Below are 18955 nucleotides of genomic sequence, written 5' to 3' on the forward strand. Positions count from 1 at the left end.
GATAGGCAGGGACGTGACGGGAGTGAGAGGAGCTCCTGGATAGGCAGGGACGTGACGGGAGTGAGAGGAGCTCCTAGATAGGGATGGACGTGACATGAGTGAGAGATGTTCCTGGATAGGGAGGGACGTTACAGGAGTGGGAACATGACTAGAGTGAAAGGCATTCCTGGATAGAGAGGGACATGATGTGAGTGGGTGGTGTTCCTGGAGAGGAAGGGATGTGCTGGGAGTGGGAGACATTCCTGGATAGGGATGGACATGACGGGAATGAAACGTGACTGGAGTGAGAGGCATTCCGGGATAGGGAGGAACGTGACGGGAGTGAGAGGAGCTCCTGGATAGGCTGGGACATGATGGGAGTGGGAGGAGCTCCCGGATAGGCAGGGATGTGACGGGAGTGGGAGGAGCTCCCGGATAGGCAGGGACGTAACAGGAGTGGGAGGGGCTCCTGGATAGGCAGGGACGTGACGGGAGTGGGAGGAGTTCCCGGTTAGGCAGGGACGTGACGGGGGTGGCAGGAGGGCAGGCTTGGATCAGGAGAGTCCTGCTGGGATCTGAGACATGTGAGAGGACACTGGAGATACTTGTGGACTCTCACCTGATCTTGTAGTTTCTGAAACATTAGAGGATGAGGCTCTTCCAGCATCTTCTCATTCATTTGCGACTGACCTTCCACGTTGACCTGTGCCGAGGCTTTACTGGAGAGGAAGGTCAGGTAAATGTCTTGCGCCTTTTGCTGCATCTGGGAAAGGAGCTCAGGTTTAGTGTGTGTGTAAGATCTGCAGGAACAGGCTGTGTCAGGTATGGATGCATCATATTTGTTATGCGCATGTGTGGACACCTCCAGGACAGATCTAGACAGAAGGCCTACAATTCATCAATGGGAGCTCCACCAGTCACTCTCTGCTATGCTGAAGAACTCCATTCTGATCCCAGATCCCCTTCCAGCTCTGGTTAAGCAATTTTGCATGAAACATCTCTTTTATGCTCGCTTCCAGGGTCGGGACCAGCTTTTCTATGACTGGGGCAGAGACTAAGAATTCCCCCTTCCCCCTAACCTTTCACCTACCAGTGGCTCCTCCTTTGTTGATGAAAGCACCCTGGGTCCCTCTGATGGTGGCGGCTCTCGCACGCTCTCCCCTCCTACCCATTACTCCCGCTTTCTCTCCCACATCCTACTTTCTACCCCACTATCCCCCTTGCCCAGCAGCTGCAGCCCCTCGCTCTCTGCCCAAGAACTCTCTGCTCTGCAGTCCCTTCTCTGGCTCCCCCCTCTACCATTTTTCTCCTCCCTCCTATGCTCCTTGGGCTGCAACGCTGCAGAAACTTGCAATAAAAATCAGAGCAGGGCCTGTGAGCCAGCAGAAGCTCACAGGCCTGACTCTTCCCCCCAACCTATCCTGAAAATCTGACTGGCCAGGAGTCCTCCAGGACAGATTTTTTTTTATTTATCATTTTAATTTACAAAGTAAATCAAAAAATGTATATATAATATTCATACAATGAAAATTATTTTTGAGGAAGAAAGGTTACCATCCATACATCACTGTATTCTTCAAAATAAATCACTCTCTAGTAATTGATCACCTTCTCCCAATTACTAAACAAGCAAGTTCAAATACCAAAGGGAATAAATCCTTAAACGTTAAATTACAGAAGTATCTCAGATTCATCTTATAATTCCAACATTATTCTTGCTTAGAGGCACCGCTCCCCTCACTTTGGGATCTCTGCTCTTCTAAGAACTTTTCTAAACATTCCGGCTCATAATAAATGCACTTTTTACCCTTCACCCACATTATGCATTTACATGGAAACCTTATAATAGTTCGAATTCCAAAAGTCTTAGCGAGATTTGCCAATGTTATCAACTTTTTTTCTCCTAGATTGAGTTTCCTTAGCTATATCCGGATAAATCCAGATCTTTTGGCCCAGATAGAGAGAGGTTCTATGTAACATAAAAAGTTTAAGAATTTTATCTCTATCAGAGGATAGAGAAAACTTTACCAAAAGAGAACCCCTACTCTCTACCTGGGCACTATAGGAAGTCTCTATTAATTCTGTAACATTCAGGGTTGTTTCCTGAAGTTCTCGATCTATATTCATACCTTGGTTACTCTCCCCTATAAATAGGCATTGGTTATCGAGGGTAGATTTTCTGATTTTAAAGAAAATTTCTATAAAATAGTTTTTCAGCTGTTCTCTAGGTGATATTAACTTACATCTTGGAAAGTTGACTATTCTTAAATTTAAACAACGAACAGAATTTTCTAAAGTTTCCACTTTTCTAGCCACTATATTTTCCCCCTTTATAATATTGGCTTGTACATTTCTAATTAAATTTAACTCTTCCTCTACTTTTACCAATGTTACACTGTTACTGGTAACCAAGGGGTTTATGTTAAGCAATACATTCTGCATTTCTTTTATATTGACATTTAAATTGGCAATATTATTTTGCAAAGCTGTTATAGCTTGCCACAAACATTTCTAAAGACACTTGTTTAGGATTTCCAGGTCTAGCAATTGGAGTTGAGGATAAAGTCAAGATCTCTCCAAGTTCTTGTCTGGCAGTGTTCCCTAGGACAGGGGAGGGGACCTTCTCTCCAAGTTCTTTTGATCTTCCGTCGGTATCTAACACATTTTCACCGACCTTTTGCTCCCCCGCTTGAGATGTAAAATCGGCTTCTCCAAGCTCACTTAATTGTATTGACCTCATACCCTGAACCTCCTCATTTGGGCTCACTGCAAAAAACGACTTCCGTATATTGGGTGAGCCTGGTTCATTGGTATTGGGAGTACTCTTGGGTGGGGCAGGAACAGTTGGAGCCCCGGGACTGAGACTGACTTCGCCTAATAGTGGAGATACTTGCTCCTTTTCTACCACTATAACAGGCCTCTCCGGGGTTAAATTTTCTGATGGTGAGTAATAAACCCGTTATCATTGCTTGTATAGGTTAAGTCTCGCAGGTATTGAGGCATCCTGCCTGACTTTGCCCTTTCGTTTAGTGTGAGGCATAATAGATAATCAAGAAGAAAAGTATCACAATAAGCCTGGGTTTTACTCACACTTCTGTAGTTAGAACGAATATTTCGGGACGCGAGGAGATCTATGATACCGCTGATTCAGGTCAAAGGGTCTTGGGCGCCTTCTCACCTTCGCCGGCCTAAGCTGGACCAAGCCGCGCGCCCCTTACGGAGCGTGCGGCTTAGGCAGCACGCCAACGGCAGCGGTGCGCCATCTGCCGCTTGATTTAAAGGGGGCAGGCGCACCATGCTGACGTCACTGGACGTCCTCCTTCCGGGTCTGCAATCCCGCAGCTGTTCTGAGGGGCAACAAAGGTGTAATCAAAGTCCGTCCAGGCAAAAACAGGCAAGATGTTCCGCTCTCTCCTCTCCGTCCAGCGGCTCCCGGAATTCTCAGGCGTTTGCCGCTTGATTTAAAGGAGGCAGGTGCGCCCTGCTGACGTCACTGGACATCCTCCTTCCGGGTCTGGAATCCCGCAGCTGTTCCGAGGGGCAACAAAGGTGTAATCAAAGTCCGTCCAGGCGAAAGCAGGCAAGATGTTCCGCTCTCTCCTCTCCGTCCAGCGGCTCCCTCCAGGACAGATTTAAGCACTGCTTCCCTAGGTCCTTCAGCCTTGTGCCCCCTCCTAAATTAACTTTCAAGATAACAGCCCCCCCCACTGAGATTTCGATAGTTAAACTTAACAATCCTTATGTTCCTCCCACTATATTGGCTGAAGGTAATCTCTGCAATGGCTGACTGGACTGACCTGGGGGATGTTTCCCCTTACTACTCACCAGAACAAAATGAAAATCTGTTCCCTTCAGAATGGTGGCACAAAGTCCCTCCATTACATGACACTTTGCGACACGACGCACAATCCTGCGAAAACGTTTCACCTAGACCCCACATAGCAAATTCTGCATCCAGCTTCCAGCTCTCAGCAGTAAGAACCCTGTAGGCAAGGGCCAGCAGGCCCTGAAACAGCAAGAGCTGGAGTGCTCCTGCACGCCAGCAGAATAGTTCCCCACCTCAGTCACACACAGCCCTCACAAGTTAGACACAGAAGTGTGCAGACCAAAACTTCATTTTCTTCCCCATTTCCTCTTTCCTGCAGACAGGAGGGGAGGGGCTGGATGAGGGAGCACAGGCCTGCTCTGTGCTGTCTGCTGCAAGCTGATGAAACTGTAATTATTATGTTGTGCTGTAGTGTAAGCCGCTTCGGGCACTGTCAGGACAGAGGGTCATAATTTCTATCGTACTGACAAGACCGGGCACCAAGATGGAACTTGCAAATGTCAGATTGGTTTCGCTTTACTACGTGTTTGAGAAGACTATCGACGCATCACAGCTGATATTGCTGCCGCCGAGGAGAACATCCCGGGAGGATTTAGAGATCAGTGTATTCTTTACGGGCAGAGATCTGTGCTAGCCGCAGCATACTACTGAAATCTTTCTATATCCACAGAGAGCAAAGCTGGCTGGAAGGTGTGCAAACTTCTCAGGAACGGGGCAACATTGAATCCAGAGGAGTCTACTCATCCACAGTTAACCCGAACGCTGCTGCGGTTGAGTCGGTGGCTAATTCAAAGGATTCCTGGATAAACAGGAATAATAAAAAAGATGTCATTAAAAACAAAAAAAACAACTTAGAAACAACGGCAAAAGGTCCGGAGCGACTCTAATGATGAGATCATTTTATCTGTGTGGAACTGAGAGCCGGCCATGCACTTACAAGGAACGGTCAAGCTTCACAGGACGACCCTACTCCACTGGCCAGACAGTGCTTCTGGCTTTTTCCCCACTGGTGATGGAACGGGGGTCCTCATACCAGAAAGTCTGGCGCGAGACAATGCTGACAGCTGTGCTACAAGCGGGCAAGCCAGCATCTGGCTCAGCCGTGTTTGAATCAGCCCAGTCTGCGGGCTGACCATCGAGCACAGCTGGGCTCTTCCATCACGGCACCTGCTGACGCGGCCTAGTTTTCTCCAGAAGCTCAAGGCTGGAGCCGCCTTGAGAGATCTCTCCCCAGCTTGTGTGAAAACCTGAACTGATGCTTAAACTCGGAGCGACGGCGCGCCTTCGCCCTGCGCGTGACATCCAACGCCACAAACCAGAAGAGCGTTTCCCGAGCAGCGTGCCATCGCACCTGGAAGCGTCACCGCTGCCCGGGGCTCAGCACTGTGCAGCACAGAAGGGTGCAGGAGCGCCGCAGAGCCAAGCGTGGCGTGAGCGCCACAGTGCATGCAGGACGCAGGCAGACGGGCCCCGCCTCAACCCACAGCCTCTGTCCTACCCCCCCGGGCTGAGCGAGACGGGGAGAGCAGGCACCGAGCACCGGACGCGGCTCACTCTCAGGCCGATGCAATCAAACGCGCGTACATCCGCCTCTTCTGGGACCCGACGCAACACGTAAACGAGCTGCACTGGGGATAAGTTGTGCGTCCCCAGCACATCCCTGGCATTGGGTGCGCAGGAGACGTGGCTGTGCGGGTTACCAAAATGGATGCTCAAACACTTATTTTCAGGCAAGCTGCTGCTTCTGCGGCTCCTCCCACTTAGTATTGTGACGATATTAAGTAGGAGGAACTGCAGAAAGCAGGGGTTTTTTTGTATTTTCATTCAGCCCGATACACGCTGCAAGGCTTAACGCCAGCTCCTGGGCTGGCGTTAAATTTGCGGTGTTAAGGACACGTTGGGCCAGCGGGGTAGTAGCTAATAATAACCCCGCCTGCATGGAATTTACATGTGAGGAGCGCTATGAGCGAGCTTGGATGCGCGTTTCGGACGTGCTGATGCCCCTTTTTTGCATCGGGGGTCAGCCTAGTGCGTCCGATCGCAGGTTAAGCTGTGCGCTAGCCCGAGTGCCTGATAGTGCATCGGCCCCGCTGAGCATTAGGAGTGGAGGAGCTCTGGCAGCCACGTGCAGCAGCCAAGGTAACTCCCCGAGCCGGCTCTCTGCCCCGACTTCTCCCTCCTGCTAAACTTGTGTACAGAGAGAGCTGATCTGCTGTGCTGGCTTCTTGTGTGTCTGTCCCCTCTCTCCCTTGGAAGGGAGCCTGGTGAGGCTTTCAGTGCTTCCCTACAACATCTTCTGCCCTTCATGACTGCACTGCCTGCCCCATGGTAGCTGGGGAGCCACACAACATATTTGTAAATGTGGGTGAGCTTTCATCTTGAAACAATTTGGGAAACCCTGTGCTATAAGACACAGTCAAACATTTTTTTTTCTTGTTGTCTGTAAGTAGACACAAGCGTGATCTTGGTCCCAAAAGTGTGACACCAGAAAAGAGAGCAAGCCGAGCTGCGATAGATCCCTACACAGAGCCTATACCGCACCTCGGTGACACATGCAGAACACAGACAGAGAAGGAAGAGTCCATAAAGTATAAACAGAAATGTGCAGACAAAAACTAAACTGGAAACCGCAAGAAGCCAGATTGTGTGCACAGTGCAATAATGGAAAAACAGAAACATCACCAAGCATATAAGAGTAACATACATAAGATAGTAATGAGGGCAGAAAAAAACCAAATGCGCAGGCTGCCCAGCAATTTTCCTATGATTCTAACTGCCGCTCCGTGCAGGTTACCCCCATGTTTCTGTTAAGGGTAGTAACTGCCGCTCAGTGCAGGTTACCCCCATGTTTCTGTTAAGGGAAGTAACTGCCGCTCCGTGCAGGTTACCCCCATGTTTCTGTTAAGGGTAGTAACTGCCGCTCCGTGCAGGTTACCCCCATGTTTCTGTTAAGGGAAGTAACTGCCGCTCCGTGCAGGTTACCCCCATGTTTCTGTTAAGGGAAGTAGCTGCCGCTCCGTGCAGGTTACCCCCATGTTTCTGTTAAGGGAAGTAGCTGCCGCTCCGTGCAGGTTACCCCCATGTTTCTGTTAAGGGAAGTAACTGCCCGCTCCGTGCAGGTTACCCCATGTTTCTGTTAAGGGTAGTAACTGCCGCTCCGTGCAGGTTACCCCCATGTTTCTGTTAAGGAAAGTAACTGCCGCTCCGTGCAGGTTACTCCCATGTTTCTGATAAGGGTAGTAACTGCCGCTCCATTCATTTACCCCCATGTTTCTGTTAAGGGTAGTAACTGCCACTCCGTGCAGGTTACCTCCATGTTTCTGATAAGGGTAGTAACTGCCGCTCCATTCATTTACCCCCATGTTTCTGTTAAGTGTAGTAACTGCCGCTCCATTCATTTACCCCCATGTTTCTGTTAAGGGTAGTAACTGCCGCTCCGTGCAGGTTACCCCCATGTTTCTGGTAAGGATAGTAACTGCTGCTCTGTGCAGGTTACTCCCATGTTTCTGTTAAGGGCAGTAACTGCCGCTCCGTGCAGGTTACCCCCATGTTTCTGGTAAGGGTAGTAACTGCCACTCTGTGCAGGTTACCCCCATGTTTCTGTTAAGGGCAGTAACTGCCGCTTCATGCAGGTTACCCCCATGTTTCTATTAAGGGTAGTAACTGCCGCTCCGTGCAGGTTACCCCCATGTTTCTGGTAAGGGTAGTAACTGCCTCTCTGTGCAGGTTACCCCCATGTTTCTGTTAAGGGCAGTAACTGCCGCTCTGTGCAGGTTACCCCCATGTTTCTGTTAAGGGTAGTAACTGCCGCTCCGTGCAGGTTACCCCCATGTTTCTGTTAAGGGTAGTAACTGCCGCTCCGTGCAGGTTACCCCCATGTTTCTGTTAAGGGTAGTAACTGCCGCTCCGTGCAGGTTACCCCCATGTTTCTGGTAAGGATAGTAACTGCCGCTCCGTGCAGGTTACCCCCATGTTTCTGTTAAGGGCAGTAACTGCCGCTCCGTGCAGGTTACCCCCATGTTTCTGTTAAGGGCAGTAACTGCCGCTCCGTGCAGGTTACCCCCATGTTTCTGTTAAGGGCAGTAACTGCCGCTCCGTGCAGGTTACCCCCATGTTTCTGTTAAGGGTAGTAACTGCCGCTCCGTGCACGTTACCCCCATGTTTCTGTTAAGGGTAGTAACTGCCGCTCCGTGCAGGTCACCCCCATGTTTCTGGTAAGGGTAGTAACTGCCGCTCCGTGCAGGTCGCCCCCATGTTTCTGTTAAGGGTAGTAACTGCCGCTCCGTGCAGGTTACCCCCATGTTTCTGTTAAGGGCAGTAACTGCCGCTCCGTGCAGGTTACCCCCATGTTTCTGTTAAGGGCAGTAACTGCCGCTCCGTGCAGGTTACCCCCATGTTTCTGTTAAGGGCAGTAACTGCCGCTCCGTGCAGGTTACCCCCATGTTTCTGTTAAGGGCAGTAACTGCCGCTCCGTGCAGGATACCCCCATGTTTCTGTTAAGGGTAGTATCTGCCGCTCCGTGCAGGTTACTCCCATCTTTCTGTTAAGGGCAGTAACTGCCGCTCCGTGCAGGTTATCCCCATGTTTCTGTTAAGGGCAGTAACTGCCGCTCCGTGCAGGTTACCCCCATGTTTCTGTTAAGGGTAGTAACTGCCGCTCTGTGCAGTTATCCCAAGCTTTATGATAACCCATAAAAATTTCAGGTAGTAACCTTTTTTCTAGATGAGTTTTCTTGGAAACTCAGGCAGTGCTGCTTGACGTGCTGTGCTTATGGACTTGGCAGTAGTAGCAGTCCTGTGCTTTTTCCCTTATATCCGAGTATCAGTTCCCTACCTCACAGAAGCCAGGACCCTCTTGGTTACTATCTGCCCTTTCCCCCTTACTTTTGAAGTGGGGAGCAGTGTTGCAGTTACAACCATGCCCACTTTGTTCATTTCCTTTAGAGCTAGGTCATAGATATCCATCATGAATATGCATGAGATAGATTTGCATGCATTGTCTCCATTGTATGCAAATCTCCCTCATGCATATTCATTGTGGATGTCCTGAAAACCTGGCCTGTATGTGGCTCTCAAGGACTGGATTTGGCCACCCCTGATCTTCCCCATCTGGATAATTGTATTTACACTTACATCACCTGGATTACACAGCAACATTATTTTTAAGATCTTGAAGTTGCCCTAAATTCTCATGTAATATTTTTGTAAATGGAGATTAGCACTAAATGCTACCATATTTCATGTTCTGACTATGTCAGGGTGACCCTCCATCATTTGTTTATTTACTGTCATCAGCATCAAAAGACGGCAGGAAAACTGCAACTGGGCAGACTGGAAGGGTCAGCCAGGATTTTCCTGCCGTCATCTACTGAGGTGCAATGCTATGTTCCAGTTCTGAACCAGGACATCGACAATTAGAGGCAGGTCAAGGGAAGTCCATTAACGGGTGGCTGAAGGAGCTAGAGGCACATTCTCTTGATAAATAGGAAAGGGAAGCTCCGATGCAAGCTTTTCAATATCCAGCAGACTTCAGTAATGTAGCAGAAGGACGCATTCATCATGGAACGAAAAGCTCATGGACAAGGAGTCGTCATGGGAAGCCGAAGGGACAAAAGCTGAAAAGAAATGCGAGAGAATCACCACCCGAAACGGACAGAGTGGATGCATGCGGAGCCAAAAGGGGTGGCAGGAGTCCAGCGGGGTGTGGGACGGGCACAAGGGTGGAGGGAAGGCGAGCACGCAGGCAGCGGCGGACCGGCTGCACCACGTGATTCCCTTCTGCCGCCATCTCCCAGGCGGAAGGACGAAGCGTTTCCGAAATATTATTTATAAACCGGAACAACAATCTGAAGGAGAATTAACTTTAGAACTCAGGGAACAATTAAAAGCCGATTTGTTTAGTCGGGCATTGTCTGATGATCTGAGCTGGCCTGGGACGCGGACGGGCATTTCTGCCCACTCTTAAGCCTTCTTGGAAGAGGAGCGTGGCTGCTAAGCTGCTCCAGCGTGTTTTCGTCTCTGCCTGTAACACGAGGGCCCATCTTTACATCTGTGCCATATCTACTTTTGTATCAGAAGTTATTCTGAATGCCTCTTTCTTAGGTCCGAGAATGGATGATCGAGTGGGATATACCTTGTTTAATAAATAGACAGGTGGGAACATCTTGCTCCCTATTTCTGCTTTCGCCTTGGTCTTCTTGGCAGCAGGGGGTCTGGGAATCAAGTCGACACACTAAACTTATTGAAATACAGCCTAATTCAGGAAGGAGCATTATTTCTGGAAGCCAGCAATCATCAGCAGCCCAAAAGCGGCCAGCATTGTCAAACACGATCCCGTCCTCTCTCCCAGAGGTTGGCAGCTCTCTTCCTCCCTGCGGCAGGGAAATGCTGTCAGCTTGGCCCCGGCAGAGAAGGGCAGCGCCTCCTCGTCTCCCTACACGATGGGAGCATGGTCAGAGGCCCCTCGGGCAGCAACCTTTTCCCAGGAGGAGGCCCTCGGAAGCCCACAGCCTCTGCAGGAGAAGGTGGTCCTCGGCCCCAGCCCCTTCCCGCCGGCCGGAGAGGAGCAGCAGCCGACCCCATACCTCTATAGCTTCCTTTCCTCTGAAAAAGGTTCGCCACTCGTGCATCATCCTCCTCTTTCCTAGCACAGCCCCTCCCCGCTGGCGGCAGAGACTCCCATCCCTGGAAAGATGAGAAGCACAAATCTGCTGAACTAGAATGGAAATGCTTCGGTGTAACCCCGGAGGTCACGTTCTTTCTTCCAAATGCAGTCCGAAAGAGAAGCGAGTCTGGACCATCGTAATAAGTAAACGTGGTCTCTCCCCCGACAGATCCTAGCGGTCAGTTCAGGGGTGCACTGAGCCAGGGGGGGGGATCAACGTCCCTTAATTACGAATAACAGCCTCTGAGCATTAACCTGTCATCCACCTCCTCGGGGTAGTGTGGCAGCGAGTTCCACCAATGGGGCATTGCTTTAACATCTTTCCTGGTCACGATATTTGTAACTTGTCACTGACAAAGTGACAAAGCTTCCTCGAATTAATACTAATTTAATTCCTCCTTGACCGCTCCTGCAGATCCCTGCCCTCTAATGCTCTTCCTTGGTCTGCGTGCTTTCCGGCTGTTAAATCTCAAAGGCAGACCTGTGTGTGGTCTTGAAGCTCGATTTTGCATAACTTACACTGGGGGCCAGCGGAAGACGGCGCTCCTCAACGTTAAATTGTATTACAGCCGTCCAGAATAATGCTACAAATGGAAAAACCTCTGCACCAGCACAGTGCTGAGCTGATACAGACAAACGGAGCAGGACGGCTTGCGTGCCCTGTACAATCGAAGGAATGTAAGCAGATTCCAGTTAAAGGAAAAATCCCTTAACCTAACTTGGGCCAGAAGGGAAAGCAACCAAGCCCAAGACAGGGCAGAAAAGACGGTCTGATACCAAGGAAATGAGACATAAGAGTAACACGAAGGAAACAGAGATTCCTATCCCACACGCTTACTCAAATCCCGTCACAAAGAGCAAAACCAGATCTGCCACCCTCTCCTGGATGGCATTGCCAGCTCTGCCGCTCTGTGCTGCCCATACTGCCTGCTCTGCTGCCCTGCACAGGCTCGCATTACTTACTCTGCCGCCCTGCCCTGGACTGCATAGTCTGCTCTGCCACACTTCTGTGGCCTGTATGACCTCTCTGCTTCCCTATGCTGGCCTGTATTGCCTGCTCTGCTGCCCGGCCCTGACTCGCATTACTTACTCTGCCGCCCTGCCCTGGACTGCATAGTCCTGCTCTGCCAGCCTGTGCTAGCCCATATTGCCTGCTCTGCCGTGGACTGTATGCCTACGCTGCTGTTCTGTGCTGGCCTGTATTACCTGCTCTGCCACCCTGCACTAGCTGATAGTATCTGCTCTGCCACCCTACAATATCATGTATTGCCTGCTCTGTTGTCCTGCACTGGCCTGTATTGCCTGCTCTGTCGCTCTGCTGTGGACCACATTTGTCTGCTCTGCCACCCTGTGCTGGCCTGTATCACCTGCCCTGTGCTGGCCCATATTTCCTGCTCTGCCACTCTACAATAGTTGGTATTCCCTGCTCTGCCGCCCTGCCCTGGACTACATTTATCTGCTCTGCCGCCCTGTGCTGGCCTGTATCACCTGCCCTGTGCTGGCCCATATTTCCTGCTCTGCCGCTCTAGAATGGTTTGTATTCCCTGCTCTGCCGCCCTGCCCTGGACCACATTTGTCTGCTCTGCCACCCTGTGCTGGCCTGTATCACCTGCCCTGTGCCCTGATAGTCCTGCTCTGCCGCTCTACGATGGTTTGTATTCCCTGCTCTGCCACCCTGTGCTGGCCTGTATCACCTGCCCTGTGCTGGCCCAAATTTCCTGCTCTGCCGCTCTACGATGGTTTGTATTCCCTGCTCTGCCGCCCTGCCCTGGACCACATTTGTCTGCTCTGCCACCCTGTGCTGGCCTGTATCACCTGCCCCTGTGCCCTGATAGTCCTGCTCTGCCGCTCTACGATGGTTTGTATTCCCTGCTCTGCCGCCCTGTGCTGGCCTGTATCACCTGCCCTGTGCTGGCCCATATTTCCTGCTCTGCCGCTCTAGAATGGTTTGTATTCCCTGCTCTGCCGCCCTGCCCTGGACCACATTTGTCTGCTCTGCCACCCTGTGCTGGCCTGTATCACCTGCCCTGTGCCCTGATAGTCCTGCTCTGCCGCTCTACGATGGTTTGTATTCCCTGCTCTGCCACCCTGTGCTGGCCTGTATCACCTGCCCTGTGCTGGCCCAAATTTCCTGCTCTGCCGCTCTACGATGGTTTGTATTCCCTGCTCTGCCGCCCTGCCCTGGACCACGTTTGCCTGCTCTGCCACCCTGTGCTGGCCTGTATCACCTGCCCTGTGCTAGCACATGTTTCCTGCTCTGCTGTCCTGCCCTGGACCACGTTTGCCTGCTCTGCCATGCTGCCCTGTACAATCTTTCCTCTGATAATCCATTAATAAAATATTTACAGGAATTACCTTTTTCTGGTCCTGTATTTTTTTGAAGTCCTCGCAGGCCAACCAAAACAAGACATTTTCTTCACTGAATTCCTTCTTCAAAAATTCCTGTACAGGAAAGAAAGAAAACCAGTGAACCTCACTTAAAGCCCCAGAGAATCCTGGCTCATCCACCTCTAGGCTATGCTACTTACTGTAAGCCATCTGGCTCTCAACAGGGCACCTCTGAGAAGCCTTCTCCTCTGGCTTTCGTCAGGGATCCCTTTGCTACATTCCATTATTGTTAATGGGGTCCCTCAGAAGATGAATTTAGCAGGGCTTTACAGCTAAAGTGCACCGCAGCTTTAATCGGGGTCAAAGATCACTTAAAATCCAGACTCCATGACTGAGCAAGCTACTCAGTGTAAGCCCAGCAGATAATAAATTATCTTAAAATAAATGAAACCCAAGGGTGCACTACTTCCACCAGACAATGTTTAAAGAAAGTACATTGTGAGCCAAATAAAGTCCATTTTAAGGTTGGAAGAAAGATGCATTCTCAGGGCGTGCATAACATTCACAGGGTGCGCATAACATTCTCAGTGCACGCATAGCACATAACATTCTCAGTGCGCGCATAACATTCTCAGGGTGCACATAACATTCTCAGTGCGCGTATAACATTCTCAGGGAGCGCATAGCACATAACATTCTCAGTGCGCGCATAACATTCTCAGGACGCACATAGCACATAACATTCTCAGTGCGCGCATAGCACATAACATTCTCAGTGCGCGCATAGCACATAACATTCTCAGGGCGCGCATAGCACATAACATTCTCAGTGTGCGCATAACATTCTCAGTGTGCGCATAGCACATAACATTCTCAGGGCGCGCATAGCACATAACATTCTCAGTGTGCGCATAGCACATAACATTCTCAGTGTGCGCATAGCACATAACATTCTCAGGGCGCGCATAGCACATAACATTCTCAGGGTGTGCATAACATTCTCAGTGTGCGCATAACATTCTCAGTGTGCGCATAACATTCTCAGTGTGTGCATAACATTCTCAGTGTGTGCATAACATTCTCAGTGTGCGCATAGCACATAACATTCTCAGTGCGCGCATAGCACATAACATTCTCAGGGCGCGCATAGCACATAACATTCTCAGTGTGTGCATAACATTCTCAGTGTGCGCATAGCACATAACATTCTCAGTGTGTGCATAACATTCTCAGTGTGCGCATAGCACATAACATTCTCAGGGCACGCATAGCACATAACATTCTCAGTGTGTGCATAACATTCTCAGGGCGCACATAGCACATAACATTCTCAGGGCGCACATAGCACATAACATTCTCAGTGTGTGCATAGCACATAACATTCTCAGGGCACGCATAACATTCTCAGGGCGCGCATAGCACATAACATTCTCAGTGCGCGCATAGCACATAACATTCTCAGGGCACGCATAACATTCTCAGGGCGCGCATAGCACATAACATTCTCAGTGTGTGCATAACATTCTCAGGGCGCGCATAGCACATAACATTCTCAGTGTGTGCATAACATTCTCAGGGCGCGCATAGCACATAACATTCTCAGGGCGCGCATAGCACATAACATTCTCAGTGCGCGCATAACATTCTCAGTGCGTGCATAACATTCTCAGGGCGCACATAGCACATAACATTCTCAGGGCGCGCATAGCACATAACATTCTCAGGGCGCGCATAGCACATAACATTCTCAGGGCGCGCATAGCACATAACATTCTCAGGGCGCGCATAGCACATAACATTCTCAGTGCGCGCATAACATTCTCAGTGCGTGCATAACATTCTCAGTGCGTGCATAACATTCTCAGGGCGCACATAGCACATAACATTCTCAGGGCGCGCATAGCACATAACATTCTCAGGGCGCGCATAGCACATAACATTCTCAGGGCGCGCATAGCACATAACATTCTCAGGGCGCACATAGCATTCTCAAGGCGCGCATAGCATTCTCAGGGCGCACATAGCACATAACATTCTCAGGGCGCACATAGCACATAACATTCTCAGTGCGTGCATAACATTCTCAGGGCGCGCATAGCACATAACATTCTCAGGGCGCACATAGCACATAACATTCTCAGTGTGTGCATAACATTCTCAGGGCGCGCATAGCACATAACATTCTCAGGGCGCACATAGCACATAACATTCTCAGTGCGTGCATAACATTCTCAGGGCGCACATAGCACATAACATTCTCAGGGCACGCATAACATTCTCAGGGCGCGCATAGCACATAACATTCTCAGGGCACGCATAACATTCTCAGGGCGCGCATAGCACATAACATTCTCAGGGCACGCATAACATTCTCAGGGCGCGCATAGCACATAACATTCTCAGGGCGTACATAGCACATAACATTCTCAGGGCGCACATAGCACATAACATTCTCAGTGCGCACATAACATCCTCAGGGCGCGCATAGCACATAACATTCTCAGGGCACGCATAACATTCTCAGGGCGCGCATAACATTCTCAGGGCGCGCATAACATTCTCAGGGCGCGCATAACATTCTCAGGGCGCGCATAGCACATAACATTCTCAGGGCGCACATAGCACATAACATTCTCAGGGCGCACATAGCACATAATATTCTCAGTGCGCGCATAACATTCTCAGGGCGCGCATAGCACATAACATTCTCAGGGCACGCATAACATTCTCAGGGCGCGCATAGCACATAACATTCTCAGGGCACGCATAACATTCTCAGGGCGCGCATAGCACATAACATTCTCAGGGCGCGCATAACATTCTCAGGGCGCGCATAGCACATAACATTCTCAGGGCGCGCATAACATTCTCAGGGCGCGCATAGCACATAACATTCTCAGGGCGCGCATAACATTCTCAGTGCGCGCATAGCATTCTCAGTGTGTGCATAACATTCTCGGGGCGCACATAGCACATAACATTCTCAGGGCACGCATAACATTCTCAGGGCGCGCATAGCACATAACATTCTCAGGGCACGCATAACATTCTCAGGGCGCACACAGCACATAACATTCTCAGGGCGCACATAACATTCTCAGGGCGCGCATAACATTCTCAGGGCGCGCATAGCACATAACATTCTTAGGGAGCACATAACATTCTCAGGGCACGCATAACATTCTCAGTGTGTGCATAACATTCTCAGGGCGCGCATAGCACATAACATTCTCAGGGAGCACATAACATTCTCAGGGCGCACATAGCACATAACATTCTCAGGGAGCACATAACATTCTCAGGGAGCACATAACGTTCTCAGGGAGCACATAACGTTCTCAGGGCGCACATAGCACATAACGTTCTCAGGGAGCACATAACGTTCTCAGGGCGCACATAGCACATAACATTCTCAGGGCGCACATAGGGGTAGATTTTAAAAGAAGCGCGATCAGCCTACTTTTGCTTGCGCATCAGACTCAAGCAAAAGTACGCTGGATTTTAGTAGATACGCGCGGAGCCGCGCGTATCCACTAAAATCCTGGATCGGCGCGCGCAAGGCTATCGATTTTGTATAGCCTGCGCGCGCCGAGCCGCGCTGCCTCCCCCCCGTTCCCTCCAAGGCCGCTCCGAAATCGGAGCGGCCTTGGAGGGAACTTTCCTTTGCCCTCCCCTCACCTTCCCCTCCCTTCCCCTACCTAACCCACCCGCCCGGCCCTGTCTACACCCCCCCCTTACCTTTGTCGGGGGATTTACGCCTCCCGGAGGGAGACGTAAATCCCCGCGCGCCAGCGGGCCTGCTGCGCGCCGGGCCGCGACCTGGGGGCGGGTACGGAGGACGCGGCCACGCCCCCGGGCCGTAGCCACGCCCCGTACCCGCCCCCAAAACGCTGCCGACACGCCCCCGGAACGCCGCGACGACCGGGCCCGCCCCCCGACACGCCCCCCTCCGAGAACCCCGGGACTTACGCGAGTCCCGGGGCTCTGCGCGCGCCGGGAGGCCTATGTAAAATAGGCTTCTCGGCGCGCAGGGCCCTGCTCGCCTAAATCCGCCCGGTTTTGGGCGGATTTAGGCGAGCAGGGCTCTGAAAATCTACCCCATAGCACATAACGTTCTCAGGGAGCACATAACGTTCTCAGGGCGCACATAACGTTCTCAGGGAGCACATAGCACATAACATTCTCAGGGAGCACATAACGTTCTCAGGGCGCACATAGCACATAACGTTCTCAGGGAGCACATAGCACATAACATTCTCAGGGAGCACATAACGTTCTCAGGGCGCACATAGCACATAACGTTCTCAGGGAGCACATAGCACATAACATTCTCAGGGAGCACATAACGTTCTCAGGGCGCACATAGCACATAACGTTCTCAGGGCGCACATAGCACATAACATTCTCAGGGAGCACATAACGTTCTCAGGGCGCACATAGCACATAACGTTCTCAGGGAGCACATAACTTTCTCAGGGCGCACATAGCACATAACGTTCTCAGGGAGCACATAGCACATAACGTTCTCAGGGAGCACATAGCACATAACATTCTCAGGGAGCACATAGCACATAACGTTCTCAGGGCGCGCATAACATTCTCAGGGAGCACATAATGTTCTCAGGGCGCACATAGCACATAACGTTCTCAGGGAGCACATAACGTTCTCAGGGCGCACATAGCACATAACGTTCTCAGGGAGCACATAGCACATAACGTTCTCAGGGAGCACATAGCACATAACGTTCTCAGGGCGCGCATAACATTCTCAGGGAGCACATAACGTTCTCAGGGCGCACATAGCACATAACGTTCTCAGGGAGCACATAACGTTCTCAGGGCGCACATAGCACATAACATTCTCAGGGAGCACATAGCACATAACGTTCTCAGGGCGCGCATAGCACATAACATTCTCAGTGTGCGCATAGCACATAACATTCTCAGGGCGCGCATAGCACATAACATTCTCAGGGCGCGCATAGCACATAACATTCTCAGTGTGTGCATAACATTCTCAGTGCGCGCATAGCACATAACATTCTCAGTGCGCGCATAGCACATAACATTCTCAGGGCGCGCATAGCACATAACATTCTCAGGGCGCGCATAGCACATAACATTCTCAGTGTGTGCATAACATTCTCAGTGTGCGCATAGCACATAACATTCTCAGTGTGTGCATAACATTCTCAGTGTGCGCATAGCACATAACATTCTCAGGGCGCGCATAGCACATAACATTCTCAGTGTGCGCATAGCACATAACATTCTCAGGGCACGCATAACATTCTCAGGGCGCGCATAGCACATAACATTCTCAGTGTGTGCATAACATTCTCAGGGCGCACATAGCACATAACATTCTCAGGGCGCACATAGCACATAACGTTCTCAGGGAGCACATAACGTTCTCAGGGCGCACATAACGTTCTCAGGGAGCACATAGCACATAACGTTCTCAGGGAGCACATAACGTTCTCAGGGCGCACATAGCACATAACGTTCTCAGGGAGCACATAGCACATAACATTCTCAGGGAGCACATAACGTTCTCAGGGCGCACATAGCACATAACGTTCTCAGGGAGCACATAGCACATAACATTCTCAGGGAGCACATAACGTTCTCAGGGCGCACATAGCACATAACGTTCTCAGGGCGCACATAGCACATAACATTCTCAGGGAGCACATAACGTTCTCAGGGCGCACATAGCACATAACGTTCTCAGGGAGCACATAACGTTCTCAGGGCGCACATAGCACATAACGTTCTCAGGGAGCACATAGCACATAACGTTCTCAGGGAGCACATAGCACATAACATTCTCAGGGAGCACATAGCACATAACGTTCTCAGGGCGCGCATAACATTCTCAGGGAGCACATAATGTTCTCAGGGCGCACATAGCACATAACGTTCTCAGGGAGCACATAACGTTCTCAGGGCGCACATAGCACATAACGTTCTCAGGGAGCACATAGCACATAACGTTCTCAGGGCGCGCATAACATTCTCAGGGAGCACATAACGTTCTCAGGGCGCACATAGCACATAACGTTCTCAGGGAGCACATAACGTTCTCAGGGCGCACATAGCACATAACATTCTCAGGGAGCACATAGCACATAACGTTCTCAGGGCGCGCATAGCACA

At 50.6% G+C, this 18955-nt stretch overlaps 1 protein-coding gene across 1 annotated transcript in view; it reads right to left on the reverse strand.

Moving 5' to 3' along the window:
• Positions 1 to 490: 490 nt before the first annotated feature.
• RGS10 (regulator of G protein signaling 10) overlaps positions 491 to 18955 on the reverse strand; it is a 52786-nt gene continuing 34321 nt past the window's right edge. The window contains exons 3-4 of the mRNA XM_029610750.1: positions 12824 to 12910; positions 491 to 742 (exon numbers count right to left, since the gene is read on the reverse strand). Of these exons, the coding sequence (XP_029466610.1) occupies positions 491 to 742; positions 12824 to 12910 (339 nt within the window). The remainder of the gene's footprint in view (positions 743 to 12823; positions 12911 to 18955) is intronic.

Source organism: Rhinatrema bivittatum, chromosome 7 (genome assembly GCF_901001135.1).
Source record: "Rhinatrema bivittatum chromosome 7, aRhiBiv1.1, whole genome shotgun sequence".
Classification (NCBI taxonomy): Eukaryota; Metazoa; Chordata; class Amphibia; order Gymnophiona; family Rhinatrematidae; genus Rhinatrema; species Rhinatrema bivittatum.